We start from the raw sequence: 25,371 nt of genomic DNA, 5'->3' as shown, positions 1-25,371 counted from the left end.
CCTATCTCTTTGCTATGCTCCTACCTATTCCTGTTGCTCTTTTCCTGCTCCCCTGCCAGCCAGAACCCCAGTAAGCAGGGACTGTAATGTCTGCTGGCCAGATCTGCCTTTCTCCCTCCTGCAGGAGTATCCAAAAAGCACGGCACAGAAGGTGAGCTCCAAGTTTCCTGCGGGTGCTCTTGTTCCATGTACTTGCAGGGCCATAGAAGCTGCCCTGGGACTGGTTTGTCAGCTGTGGGAGACCTGCAAAGAGGATGACAGAAGAAGAGACACATATGAGAAAAATAAGGGAGACACATGGGAGAGGAGGAGAGAATGAAGGAGACAGAAAGGAGAGAGAAATGGGAAGAGAGAGGGGGGGAGGGAAGCAGGAGAGTGGAGAGGAGAGGGACAGAGAAAGGAGAGAGAAAAGGTGAGAGAACAGAGAGGGATGTGGAGAAAAACAAAAGGGAGAGATGAGAGGAGAGGGGCAAGGAACAGAGAGGGGAGAGATGGGAGGGAACAAGGAAAGAGAAACCTGGGATGCAAAGACAGGGCACATAGAAACATGTCAGGGACAGACAAGAGACAGATAAACACAGAAGGGAGGGAAATGAGAGAGAAGATAAGCAGATGCAGTGAAATAAAAGGAATGCAAGAGTACATGTAAGGAGGCGAGAGAGAGAAAAGAGGAAAATAGAAAGGGGACATGGGACGTCTATCTATCTATTGCCAGACGCCCCAATCCCGTTTGGGGTGGCCACAAACAAATCGCCTCCACGTCGTCCTGTCCCCCGCCATTTCACTGCCCTGCTACCAACGCACACCCCCCTCTCTCATATACCTCTCCACCCCATCCCTCCATCTCATCCTCGGCCTCCCCCTCGCTCTTCCCCCCTCCACCTCACTCATATACACTCTCTTCGTCAGTCTTTTACCCTCCATCCTCTCCACATGGCCAAACCACCTCAGTGTGTTCCTCATAACACTTCCTATCACATCCACATCCACACCACAATGCTCCTTTATATCCTCATTCGTCAGCCTGTCTCTCCATGTAAATTCAGGCTCCTCTTAAATAACTCATTTCCACTGCTCTCACTCTTGACTTGTGTCCTTCCAACAATGTCCAAGCTTCACTTCCATACGTTAGAGTTGGTTGGGACGTATGAAGAGAAAAAAACAGGAGGGGGAGAGAAAAGGGAGAATCAGACCATGGAGAAAAAGTGTGTGTGTGTGTGTGTGTGTGTGTGTGTGTGTGTGTGTGTGTGTGTGTGTGTGTGTGTGTGTGTGTGTGAGAGAGTTTTTTAACAAGGTGAACAAAGGAAAGAAAAACAGATTAAATTTAAAAATGATCAGCACACCAGATTACACGTGTCCTCCATTCATAAGCTGGACTTGAACTGCTGTACACTGAAGTCTGGGGAGAAACTACTGTGTTCTGGGGAAGTGAGTTCCAAAGAGAAGTAGTTCAGGGAATAAAAGAATTCTGATTGGTGAGAGTTCTGCAATATGGCAATAGTACAGTTCAGTAATGAGCATTACCAGATGCTCATGTAGCACAGGGGAAGGCAGAGAGAGGTGGCACAATGGGTTCAACACTGAGTATTTACCACAAAAGTACAGTATCTACAAAAAAAAAAAAAAAAATACAAAGCAGACAACATCCCTCTTACTTGCAGGGAAGGTAGTTCATTTGTAATTGTTGGGTTATTAATAATTCTTATAACTTTGTTCTGACGTGTTGCAACTGGCATGGCACAAGTAAGAACAGCATGTGCAGTGTTAAACAATTATAATTCACAGTCCAAAGGATTAAGTGCAGCGCAACACTGGATTACTGTACATGCTTCAAGTGCATCTTCACCATTGTCAGACCCATAGAGGCGGGTTAATCTTTGCGACGGTCACAGATGTCGTAAGTACCCTGTACACTGCTAAATATTTTCCATACTCACTTCTGATTTCTCATTCTCTGGTTACTTTTAATATATTTTATGGTTTCTGTCCCTTATTTGTGTGAAAAGGGTCTTAAATAGGTGCTGTGCATGTCCGGTAGGGAATTATTTAGGTGGCTTTCAAAGTTAGGCTGGGTTGGGGTCTATAAGTACCTGTCCAGGGGCATTTTTCCCAAGTCCTGGACATGCCTTTGGCTCTATTATGTCGGTTCTTGGAGGGATTACTGTACTGTAATGAAAAAAGATATCATCAGACTGAAGAGGCTGGAGAGAAGGCTGGAGCTTACCTATGGCAGCAATCATGGCAGCTTCCCTGGAGTATGACTCGACTGGGATGGTGTTGTGAAAAATATGAAGAGACACCACACCAGCACCACATCCCCAAATCTCCCTCACACACCTCTCCTTCCCACCAAGCTGCACACAATGGGGTTGAAAGAGTGTCTGGTAAAAATTATGACACAGTAAAAGCCAATCCTTCCTTACTCTTTTTGGGAGTACAGTACTGTATATGAGGGCCTGAGTCTAAGCTAAGTTATCATAGTCACTGAGGCCACTGGAAACCATTCTGTTTCCCCAGCAAAACTTAGATGTACAGCTGGATCCAGCATTTTGGTAAAAGGATGGGGAGGGCATGATTTCTTGAAGAATTACCGCTTAATGTACAGCTACCGCAAATTGACTTAGGACCTCCCCCCACAAGGTATTCAAAAACACAGAAATCATAGTATATCACAATGTTTGTTCATGAAATGCCATTCATTAATATGAAATCATGTTTCCCTTGTTTTTCATGACCAGTTGGATGCATTTTGGCATGGAATCACCTAGATCTCTAAAATAATCTAAGGACATTTCTTTGCACCAAACATTTGTCAATTAAGTCTTGAGGTTGTCCAGATTGGGTGTCTTCTTCTCTGCCATGATTTTCTTCATCTTTGCCCAGCAGTTTCCTATTGGATTTTGATCTGGACTGTTGCCAGGCCAGTCGAGGACCTCAATCCGATTATCCTGAAGCCATTTTGTCACCTTTCTTGACTTGTGACAAGGAGCTGAATTGTGCATGAAAAAGTCGCACCCATGAATGATCTTTCAGAGCTTGAATGTACCGACTGCCATTCATCATTAAGTTCTCAGGAAGAAAGTAGAGGCCTCCCCTTCCCATTTCACCTGAGAAACACCCCCATATCATTACTGATTGTGGGTGCTTAACAGTTGGCACCGTGTAAGCAGGGTCATATCGACTACAGGAGGCAGGACGACGAACCTTGGCAGAACGTACCTGGAACACATGAAATGTGCTTTCATCAGAAAACATAACTTTTCTCCACTCATCTGAAGTCCAGTGTGCATATTTCTTGGCAAACTGAATGCGCTGCTTCTTCTTGCAGTCAGTGAGAAGCGGTTTCTTGGCTGCAGTGCGGCTTGGCAAACCCAGCTCCTTCTGCAAGCGGTGTAGGATAGTTCCAATTGAGACATCTTGTGACATCCGGGGATGCATTCTCTTCAATTCTGCTGCTGTCAGTCGAGGATTCTTGATTACATCCCTCTTCAGAAGCGTATCTGTACCTCTGGAAGTTGTCCTCTTCTTTCCACCGCCATGTTTGTGCTCTGGTACATCAGGTGGCAGGCTGCGCGCTGCAGCAAGAATCTTCATGACGGTCGACTTTGCGCGTCCAGTAGGTTCACAAATCGTATTGATAGGGACATTATCCTGCCTCCATGCAATGATATGGACCCTCTCATCCCCTGAGCAGTACTTTCCAGGCATGACAACTCGACTCTAGGAAAATAACCAGGCAAACAGTAATGCATATGAAAAAAGAAGGAGGTGCAAGCTCGGAGTGATGGGAACATATACTCCCACTCTCACTTCTGGGCAAGCAACGATGCGCTGTTTCACCACCACCCACCAACACCAGAGGAGTTGCCAGTTACTTCTTGCCCAAAAAATTCACTTGGTAGATGTGGAAACACAAAGCAAAGACAGACAACTCTCTCATAGCATTTCTGTGTGTAGGTTCTAAGTCAATTTGCAGTGGATGTACCGTATATAACTAACCAATCAGACCTTAATTCAGTTTTATTTTACCCATTTCAATCACAGACATACAATAATACAGGCATATGCAATAAGATATCTCTTCCAAATATTCTGGTAAGTAAAACTATTATTTTAATATTGGTAATCATTGATTTGTCAAAAATGGGAAGGGGGGGAATATATCTCCCTCTCCCTTAATCCACGTCATAGATGGTACAAAAATCACCAGTCACCTCTAGGACCCCAAGTGTGGCATGTTAGTGCAGGTGCTCACATTCCATACAGTATATATATCAATCCATCTACCCATCATTCAATCCTACTTTGCTCCATGAGGAGCATATGAGCCCGAGGCTAGGCAAGTGGGTCCTGACATTTAAGAGAAGAGTGACCAGCCTCACTCATCCCAGAGTGGCATTACGTGAACAATAAACTCCAACCACCCCTTGGATATAAAACTTCACCGGCTCAATCTGACTGGAGTGCTGTAATTACCCACTAAACCACCAAGCGCCAAAATTTGGTTACAGTATATGGTTACCACCCAGTGTAGTACTGTAAATGGTTTCAGCGCAGAGTCACCCAATATATATATATATATATATATATATATATATATATATATGTATGTATGTATGTATAGTTTTTTTTCTTTCCCTAATGTGCTCGACTCTGATCATAGGCTTCTCAGCCTGCTCCCAAGGCCCATTAGTCCTCCTACATATCGTATACCTCTACATGTCACAACTTCGGCGCTAACATCCACCGTCCATATTGAATACGTGCTAGGGCTGTCTCATAGAGGACTGGTGTATTGGTATTAGTGGGGGTATTTTCACATGTCAGCGGGCCTTCTGGTAGATCGGTAAAGTCTGCGGTAATGAAATTCACATCCTTAAACTGTTCCCTGCCCCAGTGGGGATTTGAACCTGGGTCCAGTAGGACAGCAAGCCACCCCTCTACCGATTGAGCCACCGCCTCCCCAGTGGTAGGTGGGGACACTCACCATCCACTCACTTGATGCAGCGCTGCTCTCAGGTGTCTGCCCTTTCCTTTCCTCCATCTTTCTTTCCTTCATTCTTTCCTCCTCCTTTTGCCTACGGGTGACTTTATACCCCCTCTTCTGTCTCTCTTTCCTTCATTCTTTCCTCTTCCTTCTGCTTGTGGGTGACTCTACACTGAGTGACAAGAAACCATTAACTACGCTGCATGGTAACCATATAACAAACTTATGGCGCCTGGTGGTTTAGTGGGTAGTTAGGGCACCCTAATCGGGCAGAGCCTGTGTAGGTTTATATCCAAGGGGTGGCTGTGGATTATTGCTCATGTAATGCCACTCAGTGATGAGTGAGGCTTGTCACTCTCATCTTAAATGTCACGACTGACTTGCCTAGCCCCAGGCTTCTACTCTCCTCATGGGGCAACACAAGATGATGTATGTATGTATGTATGGTAAATAACATAAGGGAATATACTACGTGTAATAAACAAAATAAACTGGTGATGAAGAAGGCTGGAAGCCTTTAAGTCCATAGGAATATAAGCCATGTCCCTCTGTAGCTCCTTATATATCTACTGCTGACAAACTAACTTGCCTTCACAGTCCTCACTACCTGCCGCCATACCGACTGCTCCTCCTGCATGCTACCCTGCCTTTCCTGAATGCCTGCCTCCCTACTGACAGTCACTCCTGCCTGACACCATGCCTTTCCCCACTACCTTCTTCCCTACTGACTGCCACTGCCTGCCTCCATACAGAATGCCCCTCATGCCTGTCCTCACTGCCTGCTGCATTGCCTTCCCTGCTTTATGCTCTGTTTTACCTCACTGTCTGTTGCTCAGCCTTTTCTCACTTTCTGGCATTCTGCCTTTTCTCACTGCCTGCTGCTCTTCCTTTTCTCACTGCTTGCCACTCTGCCTTTCCTCAGTGCCTGTTGCTCTGTATACAAACCTGCCTGTCCATGTGGCTGTCAAGAGCTTGGTAGAGGTGGTGGTAGGGGCGGGACTGACTGCCTTTGCCAATGTAGAAAACAGCTTCCACAAAACTTCTTATAGCTGCACTTTCCTCCATGCTGCTTGCCCTTAACTCAGAACAAGGATAAAAATTATCATCACAGCACAGTGAAAATTTTCTTATTAACAAAACAATGACGAAGTTTACTAATAATAATTTAAAAAAAAAAAGTTAATTATTGTGATCCAGCCTATAACTATCTAACAAAGCTAGATAGTCAATGAACATATAGCAGGACTTCTATCGTGGTATTCTAAGAAGCAAGCAAATCTTTTCATCTAAATTCAATTAAAATAAAATCTATTGCAGTACTGTATTCTAAACAAAAAACAAATCTTTTCATCCAAAATCAGTCAGAATGATGCCATGCTTCGTGTTTTGGAAGGCAGAGATTTCATGGAGCTTTCTGTACTGTAATTCCATTTCATACAAACAATTACTCACATATACTATCTCACTCTGAACATTAGAAAATTCCACCTACATGCTAACTCACTCTGAACAACAGAAAAATCAGAGTCAAATTTTTTACACATACCTCAGAGGCAGATCGCACGAAAGCCTAGGATCAAGAAGCAGGTAGTTGAAGCAGGTCTTATTTGTTCCACCCCTCCAAATCCTGTTTGGGTCAGGGTGGGCAAATGGGGCAGCCATCTCCCTCTCCAGCAATGCCCAAGCTTCATCCTTGGGCTGCCGCAGCACAAACTCAAGTTCTCTGGGATAAGCTGGCAATGAGAGGTACAATACTATCCATCTATCCATCCATCACCCAATCCTATGTTGCCCCATGAGGAGCATAGGAGCCTGGGGCTAGGCAAGTGTGTCCTGACATTTCAGATGAGAGTGACCAGCCTCACTCATCCCTGAGTGGCATTACTATCTATCTATCTACTGCCAGACACCATAATCCCTAAAGGGGTGGCCATTTGACTTTGAGTTATTTGTTTTAAGGGGAGGGGCACTAACCCTCCACCAACCCACTTGTTCACACGTAGGGAGCAATTTTGGTGTTACATGAGCAATAAATCCCAACCATCCCTTGGATATAAACCTACAAAGGCTCAATCCAACTGGAGCACCTTAATCTGGTTATATGGTTACCACCCAGTGTAGTAAACGGTGTCCTGGTGTACAGGAAACCATTTGGCTTGTCACTCAGTGTAGAGTCACCCATAGGCAGAAGGTAGAGGAAAGAATGAAGGAAAGAAAGGAGAGGGAGTGTAAAGTCACCTGTAGGAAGAAGGAAGAGGAAAGAATGAAGGAAAGAAAGACAGAGGAGGAAGGAAGGAAGAGAGGAAAGGGCAGACACCCAAAGCAGCACTGCATCAAATGAGTGGATGCAATGTTCTAACCACTAAATGAGCACGGCACAGCACATGCCAGATTAAGATGCAGACACAACACAACATTGCAGGGAACCTATGGAATGATCTCATCAGTGCAAGTGCTTCCCTGCAGTGGACAGGTCTGCTCAGACAGGCAGCCGGGTTGAGAAACAACAACTGTTATGATCATAAGCTTGCCAAAGCTTCCATCTTGGCTGTGGTGATGGAAGCTGATAAATGACAGACCAATGGGAAGCCAGGGATGAATTTTTAGTGGAAAGTATGTCTGAGCACAACTACAAAAGGTGCTCCAATCAGACTGAGCCTGTGTAGGTTTAGGGGGAGGCAGTGGCTCAAGCGGTAGAGAGGTGGCCTGTAGTCCTACTGGACGCAGGTTCAAATCCCCGCTGGGGCAAGGAACAGTTTAAGGATTTGAATTTCACAAAATCAGAATTTACTGATCTACCAGAAGACCCGCCGACATGTCGCAAAAATACCACCGCTAATACCAGTCCTGTATGAGACAGCCCTAGCATGTATTCAATATGGACGGTGGGTGTTGGTGCCGAAGTGGTGTCATGAAGAGGTGTATGGTATGTAGGAGGACTACTGGGCCTTGAGAGCAGGCAGTGAAGCCTATGCCCAGAGTCGGACGTGCATAGGAGATAAGTTCAGTAGCCACAGCCCAGACTACAACTACTGTATTTGGTAAATGTGGTTAAATGTGGTTAAGTTCCTTGTTTGGGAGTGTTGTGCAAAGTGAGCTACTGGGCACTGGCCCACATCAATACCATAGCAGTACTTCCTGGGACAATGAGACAACCTTTGTGCCCCATTCTGTCCTTCCACTTCTTAAATCTTTCCCCCAACTCGCTTTCATTCTCTTCAGTCAACACCAAGACATCAGCATACAGCATCTCCAATGGAAGTCCATTTCTGGTCATGTAAGAGAGCTTGAAGCACCACAATAAACAATAAGGGGCTCAAGACGTCAGCATTAAACAAAAAACTCATTACGCAAATCTCCATTCGCTCTCACCTGGGTGCGAGCACCCACATACATAGCCACACCTATTCATTCTTCAATCTCCAGCTTTCCCGTTGTCCACACCATCTCCCTAGGAACTCTGTCAAAGGCCTCCTCTAAATCAACAAAGACAAAGTACAGAGCCCTCTTCTTTCCTATATTTGATAGTAATGATGATAATAAGAAGAAAATGAAGATTAAGATGATGACACTATGATGGTACTGTACTTGGTTTAGAAGGGGTTGGGTACAAGTGATGTGTAGCAGGACGGTTTCTGAGCCGGATCAGCTGTTTCTGTAATGTGGTAAGGGTTGAAGGAAGGGCTGGAGCAGGGGAAGACACACCCAGGTCTTTCAGCTGTGACCGTAGCTCCTCGGGACTCAGTGCCCTCACACTGCTGGTCATGGTGTGATGGTGCTCTCCACCCACACTCTGTCCACTGTCTGGGGGCATCATAAATCAGGTTGATTTACTCCTTCAACACATGTTGTACTTCTTATTTTCTTGCTACCTCCAAACTATTAACTACCTACCTTCAGGAGGAGGAGAATGGACTGCACCTGGAGAAGAGCAACTTTCACCTGCATTCCATTTGGTTCATGTCATGACAAACCTGGGACTAAAACAACTGTCTTCAAACAACTGAAATTCATTTTAGGATATATTTGGGTCCATCACCAATCATTAACCCTTAATTACTTCTGCCCCATGATGTACAATATTTTTTTGTTCTTTATTCTTGCTACCTCCTAACAACAGTATTAATATTGGGATTTATTTTAGAACATCACCAGTCATCAGCCCTTTACCCCTGTGTTCCCCAAACTCTTTTGGCTGCAACCCTGAACACAGATTTTTTTTTTTTTTTGGCCTGGCAAACCTCAGGGCAGAAACATAATTTCGGTGTTTTATCAAATACAATTTATTGGATAAAATGCAATGGACAACTTAAGTAAAATTCAGTAAAATTTATTGAATAAATCTGCAATATTTTGTACTTTTATTTTTTTTTTTTTTTTTTTTTTTTTTTTTTTTTACCATCCCGCGACCCTGAGAAGAACTTTTACGACCCTCATTTGGGTCACAATCATGGGTCTGGGAAACACTGCTTTACATCTTCAACCCCATCACGTATTTCTTATTTCATTCTTGCTAACTTCAATGGACTGTAACCATCTTTGGACAAATTTTGCGGCATCACCTACCCCCAAACCTTAACCACTTCAATCCTATGATCTATTTCTAAATTTATTTTTGTTACCTCCAAGCAAATGAAATCAGCTTTGGATATATCTGGGGACATAACCAGTCATCAACTCATAACCCCTTCAATCCCATCTCTTATTTCATTCTTGCAATCTCCACATTACCGTACTCAATTAAGGACAGACTTTTTCTACAGGAGGGGTTAGATATAGCCTTCTTTAGCTTCCTCTCTAACAAGGGACTCTGAACTGTCTGGTTGCTGCGTAATTAAAATAAAAAATTAAGAAACATAGTGAAGCAGTTAACCCTTTTGTCATAGTAGTTAACCCTTTTGTCATGGTATGTCATCTTCATTTAATTCTTGCCACTACCAGATTATTTATTTGAATTAGAAGAGACCTCTTGTGGTGAAGAGGTTAATAATATCTGTACCCAGTATCTCCATGTTCAAAGATTCTTGCCTAAACTGAGTGAAACTGTCTGAATAGAGCTTGAATAAAATAGAAAACATGCTATTGTAGCGAAGTGGCTGGAACTGCCTGTTGCAAGCTGGTGGTCATAGTGAAATATCACAAATTTTAACTTCTTCATTTTGATTGCTTCTTTATTTTGTTCTTCCTATTTCCATGATCTTCATTACTGGAGTCTTTCATTTGCTTGTTGCAGGCTGGTGGTTTGAGTGAAATATCACAACCTTAAATTCTTTCATTGTGATGGTATTCTTATTTTGTTCTTACTGTCTCCATGATCAACATAACAAAGGACTTTCTTATAATGAATGAAGTCATCTGACAGTAGCCAAAAACATAAGTCATCTGACAGTAGCAAAAAATGCTGGGCAGTAACCCAGGGGGGTGTGAGTTGGGAGCAGGGCAGTGAAATGGCGGGGGACAGGGCGACTTGGAGGCGATTTGTTTGTGGCCACCCCAAACAGGATTGAGGCGTCTGGCGATAGATAGATAGATAGATAGATAGTAACCATATAACCAACTTATGGCACCTGGTGGTTTAATGGATAATTAAGGCACTCCAGTCGGACTGAGTCTATGTAGGTTTATATCCAAGGGATGGTTGGGGTTTATTACTCATGAATGCCACTCACAGATGAGTGAGGCTGGTCACTCTCATCTTAAATGTCAGGACCAACTTGCCTAGCCCGGGGTTCCTGCGCTCCTCATGGGGTGACATAGGATCTGATGATGTACTGTATGTATGTATGTATGTGTGTATGTAGGTATGTAATGATTCTGAGTAAGACTATTAAGCTGCAAAACAGTGTCAAGGTAACAACATCCTTTCACACAGACTTAGACAAAACAATCAACAAAAGTAATTTCAATGTTTCTTCCATCCACATCCGATATACTGATATCAACAGTTAATATCAGTATCGGTTCTGTATTTGAAAAAATGCAAATATCAGCGGAGGTTCATAATATTAAATGGGTGAGAGAGAGAGAGAGAGAGAGAGAAAGAGAGAGAAACGATAGCTGAAAGCAGCGTGTTGTGAGATATACTGTGTACTGGTGGTGTGTAAGTGTGGTAGCCATGTGGGTTTATGTATGCAAATAGTGTACACATGCTGTCGAAATAAGTGCAAAATACCCGCAACTATTTGTTAATGTATCCTTTATTTAGTTGTAATATTTAGTCACTCTTCTCACTGTATTCTAAATAAAGAAGTGATTTTCTGTATATACTGTAATAAGGAACAAAGCAGTAGATGGGGACAGCAACTCTGAGATGAGGGGATGAACGACATTTAGCAACTCAGTTGAAGCTCAGCATATACCCTCACAGCGAAACAATCCATTAGTTGTTGGAAAAATGTTACATATAGTTCTTGCCTAGGCTTCTTCATGAGTATGCTATATGTACAAGGTTTGTAAGTTGGTACTCGTGTGTGTGTGTGTGTGTGTGTGTGTGTGTGTGTGTGTGTGTGTGTGTGTGTGTGTGAGAGAGAGAGAGAGAGAGAGAGAGAGAGAGAGACTCGCACGTTCATACCAGTCCGCCACAACTCCTTGACAAACTGCTGTCTAATTAACTGTGCTGAGCTTCATTCTAACCACAGTGATACAGTACTGTTGTCTAAATATTTCGTATGTTTCAGTTCAATCATTTTACCATTTATAACAGTCAACAGAATGTGGGATATGACCGTATCTCTGAAAAATAATCACCATTACAGCATTAGTTTACATCTAAATTGGATGAGAAATAAGTGCTATAGTCTAGAGTCATCAGGTAAAACAAATACTGTATTTTTCATTGTTACTCAGCTGATTCCGATTATCAGATAATTTTTCCCTTCCGATAACGATATTATTCAGCTTTTGCTTGCCGATTTACAGCACTACAATGACTGATTGTGGCTGAGCTTTCTGTACTGATGCTGACTATACTCTGTAATGTGGGATGAATGCTGATCACATCTTCCGAGTGAAGGTGTTCCATAAATGAGTTAAAAAATTATGGGCTTGCTTACTCTTGGTTAATAATAGCACAGTACAGTTCTATGACAAAACATCGAACACTAACCATGCTCAGCAGCCTCTTCTCTCTGGCTAAATGCTACCTTCCGAGGTGAGGGTGGACATATATGGGGCAGGGAACAGTTGGATGAGGCACGAGCATAGCACTGTTCAATAAGCCTCACACCCTCTTCAGTATCTTCATATAAGAACTCTGCAACACTTACAAATGATCCAACACTGCTTGCTTCTGAAGTCTGGGAATAAAAGAAGAGAGAAAAGAAAGCAATAGAGTTTGCACAGCAGCATATCAACGATGTCAGTGTGCAAAATACACTGTTCGCAACACTCTGAAAGGGCAACTATCTATTTTCTTCTGACTTTGGGATACTGGATAAGAAATGCTATACCTGTGTGTGCTGCATAAAGGTGGCATGAAAAATACAATAATTATCATGTATGTCTATCTATCTATCTATCTATACCCAAACACCATAATCCTGTATGGGGTGGCCATTTGTCTTTGAGTTAGGGGTTTTACAAGGAGGAGAACCTACCCTCCACCAACCCACTCATCAAAACAAAGGGAACATGTGTGGCTTAGTTATATGGTTACCACCCAGCACTGTAATTGGTTTCCTGGCTTACAGGATACCATTTGGGTTGTCAATCGATGTAAAGCCACCTGAGAGAGAAAGAAGAGTAATAATAAGTGACAGGAGAGATGGGAGAAATAGGAAGAGAAGAGGGCAGACAGAAAAACAGTGATAAAGGTGATGGAAGAAGCATGCAGCACTACATCTAGTGAGTGGATGATGGTTGCCACCACCCACCAGAAATCAAGTAAGTGCTACTACAAACAAAAGTTCACCAACATTTCCCTGCCACGTGAGGCTAGTAAGTAAGACAAAATGTTGGCAGAGGACTGCTGGTGAATTTTTGCTTGTAAATGTACAGGTACCAGTACAGTAGTTTTACTAGCTATCCAGTCAATGAATTAAAAAATAAATTAATTAATTAAATAATCAATTATGAAGCACCTTCACAGGAGCTGTACTTGTTTATTTCGTATGTTTTGCTAAAAACTAACCACATTTTGAAGCTGTGAGGTACAAGAGTAGAATGAGTCATCAGATGCAGTGTCTGCAGAGGAAAGTGCTGGGTTAGGGGAAGAGGCTGTACTGGCCATCTCCACTACTTCTCTTCGTACTATAGGGAAAGGGCATAGAGAAGACCTGTTAAATTCATATACTGTACAGAAAAATAGTAACAATCTGTTCCCCATTTTCTGATACGAGGCATAGGGGTCTGAGGCTAGGTATGAGGACAAAATTACCAGTAAATACATGGAAGGTGAAGTCAAATGATAATTTCCAACTAGAATGGAGTGTCAACATAAAAAAAAAAAAAAAAAAAAAGACTAGCAAATGGCCCTGATGAACTATTATGCAGGTTAATACAAGAGAACTGAAAGTAAATAACTATGAATTACATACCACTGTAGAGCACATTATGACTACATTAAAATGAGGTAAATTATCAAAGACATGGAAAACAGCCAATATTTTACAAAAAAAAAAAAAGGAGAAAGCTATATTGTACTAATGCCAGTCTCTCTTAAGAGTGTAATCTCCAAACTTTAGAAAAAAAATTGATAATTAAAAAAAAAACAAAAAAGATAATGAAGAACTAATATGATCATCTTGATAACCATGAATTATTGTCAAATAAACATTCTGACTCACATAAAGACATGACAAACTTGGGTTGCTGGTCTGAACATGATGGTGTTAGGTAGTCATGGGAAGCCAGGAGTGAGTGGAGGAATGCCACCACATCACTGTGACCATTTCGGTGAGCCAAGTCAGAAGGCAGTGTGCCTCTGAGGTCTGGCAGCAATGGATCACCACCATTGTGCAGCAGAAGGGTTAGAAGCTGCTGATGACCAAGACTGGCAGCCTTGTGGACACTGCTACGTCCTCGCCTATTACTGAAGGAACACAAACACTGACTTGGCATGGATACTTTCAGCAGGAGGTGCTCATAAAATGCTTTATGGCTATGTGCTTTCTAAGAACGCTGCACAAGAATATAGTGTACCAGAGAATCAAATCCAAATTTAATAAACGTAACTCTGATAACTGTAAATTTATCTTGTATAATAGTGAGCAATTTATAAGCCACCTAACTCATCCACATAACTTACAATATCCACTATGTGTGACTTCAGTCTTACATGAATGAGTCCTTCCTCCCCCCTCCCCCCCCAAAAAAAAAAATAAATAAATAAAAGAGGAGATACAAATCACAGTTACAGATACTCTGATTAGAGGAAAATTCTGTACACAGAAAAGCAAGAGGGCTGTATGTACAGGGCCCTATACTCCTCTAGACAGCTACCCACATGTCTCTTTCAAAAATTCTTACTTCAGTAACATTAACAAAAGCAACAAACAAGATTATAGTAACCACACGGACTGCTAGCACAACAGCAGCCCAGGCATGTGTATTTGAGGCAGCCATCCATCTACAGTACAAGTACAGTGTAATCAGAACACCCAAGTCAGTGATGGTTGTCACAAATGAATTTGAGCCCAATGCAGTGACTGTTTGTTTATGTGTGTGTGAATCTCTTGAGTGTGTGGAAGAGTTTTGTTATTTAGGAGACATGTTGTGTGCTGGAGGTGGGGCTGGAGCTAGCTCTGTGGCTAGGGTGAGAAGTGGTTGGAAGAAGTTCAGGGAGCTCTTGCCTCTCCTGACATTGAGGGGGCTCTCCCTACGTGCTAAGGGGTCTTTGTATGCAGCGTGTGTTAGGAGTGTAATGCTGTATGGCAGTGAGACCTGGGCAGTGAAGGAGGAAGACATTCGCCGGCTCAGACGTACAGAAATGACAATGATTAGGTGGATGTGCAGTGCGTCCCTGCGTCCAAGGCCTGGAGGGGCTGGGTTTACAATGGAAGAGTTGAGAGGTAGGATGGGACTGGAGTGTATTGGTGTTGTGATGAGGAGAGGTAGATTGAGGTGGTTTGGACATGTGGAGAGGATGGGGGATGATAGTTGGGTGAGGAAGGTGAGAAGTGTTAATATTGGGGGTGGGGTTATGAGGGGTAGACCGAGAAAGACATGGGACGAGGTCATTAAGTGTGACCTTAGGGTTAAGGGACTGAACAGGGAGGCTGCAATGGATCGTGCAGCATGGAGAGCCGCCATTAGGTGACCAAGGCCGACACATGCAAGCATGTTGGAGCCTTTAAAAAACGAAAACGAAACGAAAACGAATGTCACCATGGCTGGTTATTTACTCTTAATCCCTACAGCCCAAGGAATTCTCACTTAAGGTGAATAAGATCATCTGCATATAACCAAGGTATGTGGAAGGTAGGGGTGCTCACCATCCACTCATTTGATGTAGTGCTGCTCTCGCATGTTTGTCCTTTCCTTTCCTTCCTTCCTCTTTTGTTTTTCTTTACTTCATTCTTTCCTCGTCCTTCTGCCTATGGGTGACTTTACACTCCCTCTTTTGTCTTTCTTTCTTTCATTCTTTCCAGTTCCTTCTGCCTGTGGGTGACTCTACAATGAGTGACAAGATGAATGGTTTGCTGTACACCAGGAAACCATTTACTATGCTGGGTGGTAACCTTACAACCAAATTATCGTGCCTGGTAGTTAAGTGGGTAACTGCCGTGCTCCAATCAGACTGACCCGGTGAAGGTTTATATCCAAGGGGTGGATGGGGTTTATTGCTTCTATAATGCCACTCAGGGATGAGTGAGGCTGGACACTCTCATCTTAAATGTCAGGACCAACCTGCCTAGCTCCGGACTCCTATACTCTTCATGGGGCAATGTAGGATTGGATGATGGATGGATGGATGAAACAGGCATCTAAGCGAATGGTTCACGATCACTGTGGGCATACAACAAGGTTGTGTGATGTCCCCATGGTTGTTCAATATATAAATGGATGGGGTGATGAGAGAAGTAAAAACATGAGTAATGGAGAGAGGGATGGCACTCGTAATGAATGGTAATGGATGGAATATCTCAAATTTGTTGCATGCTGATAATGCAGTACTACTTGCAAATACCAGACAAGAACTCGCTAGACTAGTGCAGGGTTTTGCTGATGTCTCTGAATGTTGTGCCTTGAAAGTAAATGTAGAAAAACGTAAAGTCGTGGTAACTGAGAGAGAAGGTGACTCCCAGTGTGAAGTTACAGCGAATGGAGAGAGACTGGAATTGGTGAGAGAGTTCAAATACAACACCTGGATACAGTGATAGATTAGAGAGGAAAATGTGCACAAGAAGTGGAAAGTGGAGTGACATAAGGAAGGAAAGTAGTTGGCACTATGAAGGCCGTGATAAGAAACAGAAGCTTGAGTGTTGCAGCTGAACGAGGCTTACATGAGGGAGTGTTGGTGTCAACTTTAACATATGAATGTGAGAATATGGTGTGGCATGAAAATGATAAGTCAAGAGTGACAACTGTGGAGATGGGATTGCTGAGGAATGTATGTGGAGTACAGAGAGTGGATAGGATACGTGATAATGCGATGAATAACAATACAGTGGTGAAAAAGGTATATCTGAGCAAATTTGAAGGAGACAGGATGTGAGGTAGGCCAAGGAGAAGGTGGAGGGATATGGTGGATGAATGTGTGAGGAAGAGAGGTATGGAAATCGGTGAGGCTATGGGTCTGACAAGAGATCGAGCTGCCTGGATGAATGTTGTGAGAAGAAGTGCGGGATAAGGGACTTGGCACCCCTTTTTAATGTGACAGCGTTTGGACTGACTCTATCAGATACGTTTATGTGAAGCTAAAGAATGTGGTGAAAGTTTTTTGGCGTATCAGATAGAGCCAGGATTCTGAGCAGTTGAATGATGTGTGAATGGAAGTGTGGCCCATTGGATTGGCAAACTAGGGCTGTCTGGACAATGCTACTCATCACCCTGCCCTAGGGTGGGAAAGGAGGCCTGGATGACGACGACGAAGACGATGATGATGATGATGATGATGATGATGATACACTTTAATTAACCCTTTTTTATCCAGTGATGTTCATAGAGGTTGTATGTTTACTACAATAAATACTGTATTTGATATCATCTGGAGGGGGAGGGGAGATTAAAAATTTTCAAGAGGAACTTTGGGAAATTTTTGGATTTCACCATGGCCTTATAACATGGGTTTCTAAGGCACCATTTACGTGATTTGATTTCCACCGAAAAATTCAATGATACATTAGCCATGTACCCGGTAACTGAAAAGGTCCCAGTAGGTACATTCTATTATTCTTCTTTCAACTTCAGGTGACTCTGCACTGAGTGACAAGTCTAATGGTTTCCTGCAGCTAATCCAGGAAACATTTAACAATGCCAGGTGGTAACCATACACAGTTACCATATAATGAGGTGATATGGAGCCTATTATGGTGCTCTATTAACTGGGTGGAGCGATGTAAATGCAGCACCCATCCAGGAACCAAACCTCCATACTCTTTCCCATGCCTTACTGTGTTAAGGCACTATCCACCACAAGGGAACATCAGTTCACTGCACAGTATGACTCTGCAAGGGCAACTGCTTGCCTGTAGTTGAAGGGTCTGCACAGTCAGACTGAGGTTACTCTACTACTACCATTATTACTACTACTACTACTACTACTACTACTACTTCAAGAGGTTAGAGGTTAGTTTTATACTGTACTGAATTCTGACAACATGAGACAGCAGCAACCAACACTGCCTCGAGTTGCTGCACACCTGGCAAGGCTGGGAGCTCATCTGAAGAAGGTGGAAAGTCCTTCATGCATCTGCCAATACTGAATATACTGTTTCAAGTCCAGTCATATGGATAATACGATACCTGTGTAAAAGATGGATGCATTAGTTTCCTACAGCAATTACTGTACTGTCCCAACTCTTACTACACCTGGCATTATCATTCAGACACCACAACAGTTACTGTACGGAGGTCTGTTCAGAAAGTATCTGACCTTGGGCTCTAAAAAAATAAAGAGCTAACCTGCTGAACTAGGACACTAATCCCTCTCAAAGCAGGCCCCTTCTGACTTGACACACGTAGCCCAGCATTCCTTCCACTGTCTGAAATATTTTCAAGGTCGGTTTTTGGTATCTCCTGCAGGTGATTCGTCGCATTTGTCATGATCTCTTCTCTCCTCTCCACTCAGGAACCATTCAACAGAGTTCTGAGTCTGAGGAATAATCATAAGTTGCATGGAGCCATGTATAGTGAGTAGGGAGCCTGCCAGATCTGTGGGATGTTATGCTTGGCCAAAAATTCCTGAATCAGTTGAGAAAAATGGGCAGGGGCATTGTCAAAGTGCAGCTTCCAATCTGCTTCTATCCAAAGGTCTGGTCTCTTCCGTCGAACTGTGCCACGAAGATGACAGATAATGTTGAGGCAGAAATGCTTGTCAACAGTCTGACTTTCTGGTGACTTTCTGGTGTCTATTTACAATGCATAACACCACAGTACTCAAAAAAAAAAAGTTGTCAGCATGCATTTCATCTTGCTGCAGACTTCTTGTGCTTTTTTTGGCTGAGGCAACCCTGCAGGCTTCCACTGGGACGACTATGCTTTGGTTTCTGGGTTGTACGCATACACTCAAGTCTCATCTCCAGTGATAACAGTCTTCAGAAAGTCTGGGTCACAATTTGTACACTACAACATATGTTCAGTATCGTTCATCTGCAGAGCTTGTTGTTCACGTGAAAGGAGCTTTGGAATGAACTTGGCGACAATTCTTCACATGCCCAAATCATCTATAAAATTTTGTGCTTTGATCCATCGCTGATTCCAATCTCATTAGCAATTTCTCTGACAGTCAACTGAAGATTTCCCATGACCAAATCACAGACCTTTTTCACATTTTCAGTGCTCTTGCTTGTTGATGGCTACCCAGGACACGGATCGCTCTCGAGTGATATTCGGCCATTTTTGAAGGGACTGCACCACTCCTGTATTTGCATTACCTCCATGGCTTCATTTCCCAAAACTAGCTGGATCTTCCTAATCATTTCAACTTGGGTATCACCTAGTTTTTGGCAAAATTTGATGCCGTAACACAGTTCGACTTTTTCGGTCATCGTGACAAGCGTGGGAACACGACGAACCTGAAGTGCACGACCATAAATACAAGCTGACTGACAGCCATTGAGTCACTCATGGTGGCTGGCATCAATCACACATGCACACAAAGGTCCAGCACTACATTACACAATACCCCACCCCTATCCTCCAACTGATTAGTGAGGAGAGGGGGGGGAAAGAGGTTGGATACTTACTCAACAGACCTTGTACTGTGCTTTTTATAATATACAGTAGCATATGTTAACCCTTTCACCATGACGACTGTCTATATCATTTTGACTACCACCAAACAAATTGTCCTGTTCTGACAACAGTATCATTACATAATTTACTCTTATTCTGATTATCATTAGACAAATTCTACTTTAATTTTTGTTCTAAAATCACATTAGTGTAACTATCTTTATCATATGCAAGTGGTCAATGGAAAATTGAAAAAGTATGTTATGAAAACACAGTGTTTGGTGTATGGATGCATGGAATGAGTAACTAAACACGCATCAGATGCCATTTTAATGAGGGCAAAGTAGTTTCTGAGTGAGTTGTCATGCATGTTTACAAGTGATTTTCAGTGCTTGAGAGAGAAGCTATTACATAGTGGCACCACCAGATCAAACATCCATCAACCTCAAATCCCTTTATATTTCCTAAAAGAGTGATGGAAGATGGGTGAAGAAAGTCAAATTAAGCCTGCAGTCCATCACGTCAAGTTTCAGATGAACCTGAGGCTACAATTATGGTCTTATTTTACAATAAGTAGTCCTCATTATAATACATCAGAGTGGTATTTCAGTACATGACAGCTTTTCCCATACATCTGGTGCTACAGATTGCGGAACTAATATGGCTATTAGCTTTGTAGGTATCAATAAAACTTTAAGTGGCAATATTTCTGCTTAGCTATTCATGGGGGTGTGTGGAGGGGTGAAGGACAACAGATAAAAAGAATATGTTGAATTTTTACTGGGAATACAAGGAGGATCAACAAAATGCCTAGTAAACAGTATGTAAATATCATCTTTACTTTGGTATTTGTTAATCTTGCTGCACTTTATCAGACCTAGCCTAATTTAACCAGAGGCTTTCAACTGAACAGGTCTGTCTAATATGACCAATTTGATCCAATCTCAGGAAACTTCAGCAATCATTAAAAAAACTTATGCTCCTTCACCTGAGGAAGATGCTTCTTGAATCTTTCCTGATCTGATTACGGCTAACTTACTCCAGCATGAGTAAAGAACAGCAAATTGAAAAAGACATACAGTAAGATCTCACTATAACGGACTAATTGGGGTCCGAAAAATGCAAAATACCAATAAAAGCGACATCCAGACTTCCCCCTGCTAATCCGGACTTTTTCCGATATATCAGACATTAGTCCTGATCACATGAACGGTTTTTTAACTGTTTTGACTACCACTGCGGTACTGTATTGTGTTATAACCTCACTACATTAGTCAAATGGTATAATATATATAATAATATTGTACTGTACACTGATAAACATTTCTTTTATTTACCATATTGTGGTGAACATAGCTGAAGTGGCCAGGCAGTCCGGACTGTTTCTGGCTTTATCGGACTTTTTCCGATATATGGGAATTTAGTCCGGTAGCTCCTTGAGTCCAATAAAAGTGAATTCCAGTCTATTGAAGTCCATTATATCGAGGTTTTACTGTATACAGTAGTGCACCAACTTTCGCTACAGCAGGATTCACGGAATCCACTTTCGCGGCATGCACCAAATATTCCCTAACTTCCACTTTCGCTTGAAAAAAATCGATTTTCGCGCACAAATTTTGGGTTTGGGACAATATTTTGAACTTTGAATTTCCTGCACCGCCCACCCGCAACCCACCGCCATCTTGAATGACGTCATGTCAACACTCTGTCCACCCATTCCCGCCATTGTGTATGAGCGTGCTAGCTCCATCGTGTTGGATTCTCACGGTTCAATGGCCTCTACTATACCTGGTAGTGTGGGGAAAGGGCTGGTGGTGTGGGGGGAGAGCCTGGTGGTGTGGGGGGAGGGCCGGGAGGCAGTGGTGGTGATAAAAAGTGGCTGGGACATTCAAAGTCGGGAGGAAAGGCCAAGGCTAAATAAGCCCGCCACGCGCCTCGGATACTTACCCCCAACATCCATTAAACACCTCAACCTGGTCTCTGTGGTATGTTTCTCCTCATATAATGTGTACTGTACAGTTTTTATTGTTTGTATCTCACAATGCAATGTACAATAGTGATTTGATGTACTGTATTGCAAGTGAAAATGAAAATCTGATGTTACTTTAGGATAACCGGGAACCAATTAGCCTTTTTGCCATAAAGACAATGCCCCAACTTTCACTAATTCCACTTTCGCGCATTATTTTTGGACCCAATTAGGCGCGAAAATTGGTGCCCCACTGTACAGTAAACCCTCGATATAACGAACCCCAGTATTGCAAATTTCGGATATAACGAATAGTCAAAGCGCGACCGAACTTCCCCTGGATTTTGCGAACAAAGTTTGCTAATGAGGGGGAAGTTCGGGAATCAGCCCATAGTGACAACAGCATCCCTTCCTGGCACAGTGAGCATACTGTAACAGTACTACATTATACTGTATTCTTGTTATATGTATTGTATTTATATGTACAACTTCGTACAGTACAGTATTGTATTTACATGTACAACTTCATAAACCATCGAATTCTCCACGTAAAACTTCGTAGAGTTAGTTTAGGTTATGTCTGAGCAAGCAGGACCAAACGACTCCCCTTATATAGCAAACTGAGTTTGGCAATCCCTCAGAAATACCGACCTCTCGTATATAACGAACTTTTGGATATAGCAACCCACCCCTCCCCCCAATTAGTTCGTTATATCGAGGGTTTACTGTACATACTCTCGTCACCTAAGGGGCTTCTTCCTTACTGATACCAATTTTTTTCCCCAAATAGCATATTAATATGCTCTTGTATATCAGGTAACTTAGTTCATATTCAGTAATAAAAATAAGTCTATACAAGAATATTTAGGCATAAATCACAAAATACACTATTAATGATGTGTTGCTACAGAGCCTCCTTGCCAAGAAAGATAAAGCTCTTGGTACCAGAAACTCACGGCATATTAGGGTTGGCACCATATTCAAGAAGTACTTCTGATGCTGCAATGCCATTCTGTTCAGAAGAAAGAGATGAAGCAAAACGCAATGCTGTTGATCCATCCTCGCTGACGAAAGAATCCACATTTCCATCATGTTGAAGAGAAATACGCAGCTTCCTAAAAATGAATGCTTAGGGTAAATAACTGCAATACCATACCTGGAAACGGAAAAATGTAGACTTAATAGTAGCAAAGACAATATAAAGTGCCAATAACGAAATGGAAGCAAATAAAAAACCATAAAAGTAGGCTGTCTTGCTCAGCATGTGAGAGAGAGAGAGAGAGAGAGAGAGAGAGAGAGAGTGTGTGTGTGTCATAACCTTTTTTGAGCATGGGGGGGAAAAAAAAAGTAAATTCAAGTAAGCTGCTGAAGTACAGCACAGTAATGAAAGCTTAACACTGCAAAACTGGGTACAAAGCAAAGTTTTATGCAATACCCCAGCATTCTTTGGACCTACCCTTGGTATCCTTTGGAACTACCAGAGATAGAAATAAAACCAACACCAGTACTGTCAACTATTGATATATCAAGGAAGGATATACATGAGGCATTGAAGAAACTGAAAAGGAACAAATCCCCAGGACCAGATGGATTCCACCCTAGGGTGATACCAGAGGTAGCTGAAATACTCGTGGAACCACTCTGGATTATTTTTAACTTCTCACTGAGACACCACGAAGTTCCCAAGAATTGGAAAATGGCAAATATCACGGCCATATTTAAAAAGGGTGATACGAGTGACCCCAGTAACTACAGATCAGTAAGTTTCACGAGTGTGATATGTAAAGTCATGCTAAAACTAATAAGGGAGAGAATGATGAAGCACATGCTAGATAACAACTTATTCAGTAAAAAATAATATGGGTTCTTATCAGGAAGGTCAACTGTGCTGCAATTAATTGATGTACTGGATAAGTGGACAGAGTCTCTGGATAAAGGTTGTGCAGTAAATGTGGCGTACTGAGATCTAAAGAAAGCTTTCGATACAGTTCCTCACAGAAGGTTACTTATAAAGCTATAACATTACTGGGGATTTACTTGATTGGACTGAATCATTTTTATGTGGGAGGAAGCAGTGTGTAATTATCAACGGAGAAAAATCAGGTGAGTGGAACATTATGAGTGGTGTTCCGCAGGGATTAGTTTTGGGCCCGCTCTTGTTCATGATATATGTGAATGATTTGGAAGAGGTGATACATAATAGTAATATATTTTTGTATGTGGATGATACCAAACTCTTCAAGGAAATCGAGAAACAAGAAGACTGCGAGAGAATGCAAGATGACCTAAAATGAATGTAAAGTTGGTAAAAAAAAAATGGCTTCTCATGTTTCATCCCCAGAAATGATGCTTTATGAGGATTGGGAATATCAATGAACAGCAGTTTAAATACAGAATGGTGGAGGAACTAAGGGAAGTAAATGCTGAAAAGGATTTGGGTGTAATAATTGACAGTAACCTAAATTCTGAGGAACATCTGGCTGAAAAAATTAATAAAGCAAACACGCTGGTTGGAATCATTAGGAGAACATTTGTAACACTAGATGAAGCCAAGATTAGGGCATTATATACTGCTATGGTAAGATCACACTTGGAGTAGGCTATTCAGGTATGGTGTCCATTTAAGATGAAGAATATAGAAGCCACTGAAAACATACAGAGGCCGGCTACAAGGCTGATCCTGACTCTGAATAATTTATCATATGAAGTAAAATTAGTGAAGCTGGATTTACCAACAGTGGCGTACAGAAGGAAATGAGGGGACATGGTGGAGACATACAAGATATTGTGTGGAGTATATGATAAAAAGTGTATGTGAGGAAATGCTTGTAGTGCAAGAGGATATAGGTACAAGAGGACATAACAAGAAGCTTTTTAAGAGGAGGTCAAGACTATAAAAAAGGAAATATACTTTTTGTAACAGGGTAGTAAACACTTGGAACAACCTACCTACTGAAGTAGTTAATGCAAAGTCTGTAATTAGCTTGGAGAAGAGATTGGATAGAACTTGGATGAATCAGGAAATGATATTTGACAATAAAGCACAAACTGAAACAAGCCAGTATGTCCAGCATACTGACCAAGAAGCAGAAATTAGTTTAAATATACCGTAGAGCTGGAGACACAGGTCTAAGGATGGGCCTCTTCCAAAAGTCATCTGTGAGTATGACCTAACCTTGGTGTTGACCTAATCTTGGCATCCTTGGGACCTAACCTTGGTTAGGTTAATGCCGCTACAATTCAGCTTAAACCACTAGAATTTATCAGTCATGTTTGTGGTTCAGTTAGGTTAGAAACAGGTTGGGTTAGGTTAGGTTTAGTTAAGGCTGCTGTAATTGTAGTCTATGAGTGTAGGTTACAGCTGCCGTAATCGTACTCTGTGAGTGTAGGTTTCAGCTGCCGTAATCGCAGTCTGTGAGTGTATACTAACGGCTGCCATAATCCTAACCATGGCCTTAATTTTATGCATGGGAGCTCTTATGGAGTTCTAACGAATTTATAATAATGAAAGACAGTCTCTGTCACTAAATTTCCCCCAGCTCTTAATGGATGCTCTCCAGGAGTTTGACCAATATTACTACAATCAGTATCCCTACTACTGAATAAACATTCAACTGCTTACACTTCCAGTGATAATATATTCCTTCCTTCTCACTCTCATCTGCTTACGTTTCTGCTGATATATATACAGGTGCCTTCACACAGAAATACTTGTACTGACAGCAAGTCTATTTATACCGGTGCCTTCTCACACAAATACTTGTACTGATAGTAAGCCTATTGCTGATTATACTCTCCTCTGCTTACCTTATATTTCCACTGATAATATACTCCTTCCTTCTTATGCTGTAACTTTTTATCACTATTTTTCTGTTGAGTTCCATGGGTTACACCTTAACTGAAGACGACTAATAGTACCGCACGCAACAAAAACAATTCCCCGTCAAGACTGTTCACCCTACATGACGATTCCCCGTCGTATTTACATTTAGCAATTATATAGTTCTTGAGTTATGTGTTATAAACGTGATGCTGGTTGACTGTTATTATAATAATGTAATATGTAGACTTAAACTAAATG

The 25,371-nt window shown here is 42.1% G+C and overlaps 1 protein-coding gene across 1 annotated transcript; it reads right to left on the bottom strand.

Annotated features, from left to right (window-relative positions):
- LOC145401337 (uncharacterized) lies at window positions 1–25,205 on the bottom strand. Its single transcript, XM_080273663.1, has 10 exons — window positions 25,098–25,205; window positions 22,247–22,405; window positions 13,771–14,015; window positions 13,116–13,234; window positions 12,093–12,282; window positions 8,576–8,791; window positions 6,534–6,720; window positions 5,933–6,062; window positions 2,225–2,354; window positions 1–243 (listed from the first exon to the last, which is right to left on the bottom strand). The coding sequence occupies exons 1-10, from the start codon at window positions 25,172–25,174 to the stop codon at window positions 2–4; spliced, it is 1,695 nt and encodes a 564-aa protein (XP_080129789.1). The 5' UTR covers window positions 25,175–25,205; the 3' UTR covers window position 1.
- Window positions 25,206–25,371: the final 166 nt, after the last annotated feature.

The sequence above is a fragment of the Coenobita brevimanus genome, chromosome 55 (genome assembly GCF_032717465.1).
Source record: "Coenobita brevimanus isolate Jiangsu-jjx chromosome 55, ASM3271746v2, whole genome shotgun sequence".
NCBI lineage: Eukaryota > Metazoa > Arthropoda > Malacostraca > Decapoda > Coenobitidae > Coenobita > Coenobita brevimanus.
Note: the sequence above shows the minus strand (reverse complement) of the source record. Positions and strands in the feature narration are given on the sequence as shown.

Bases quoted from the DNA above. Each gene is read 5' to 3' on its own strand.
- LOC145401337 (XM_080273663.1), bottom strand. From the start codon at position 25,174: ATGGAACTCAACAGAAAAATAGTGATAAAAAGTTACAGCATAAGAAGG. The intron at 12,283-13,115 runs GTTAGTTTTTAG...TTTTATTCCCAG, and splicing joins CCTCACAGCTTCAAAATGTG to ACTTCAGAAGCAAGCAGTGT. The intron at 2,355-5,932 runs GTTTGTATACAG...CATTGTGTGCAG, and splicing joins ACAGCCACATGGACAGGCAG to CTTGGTGGGAAGGAGAGGTG.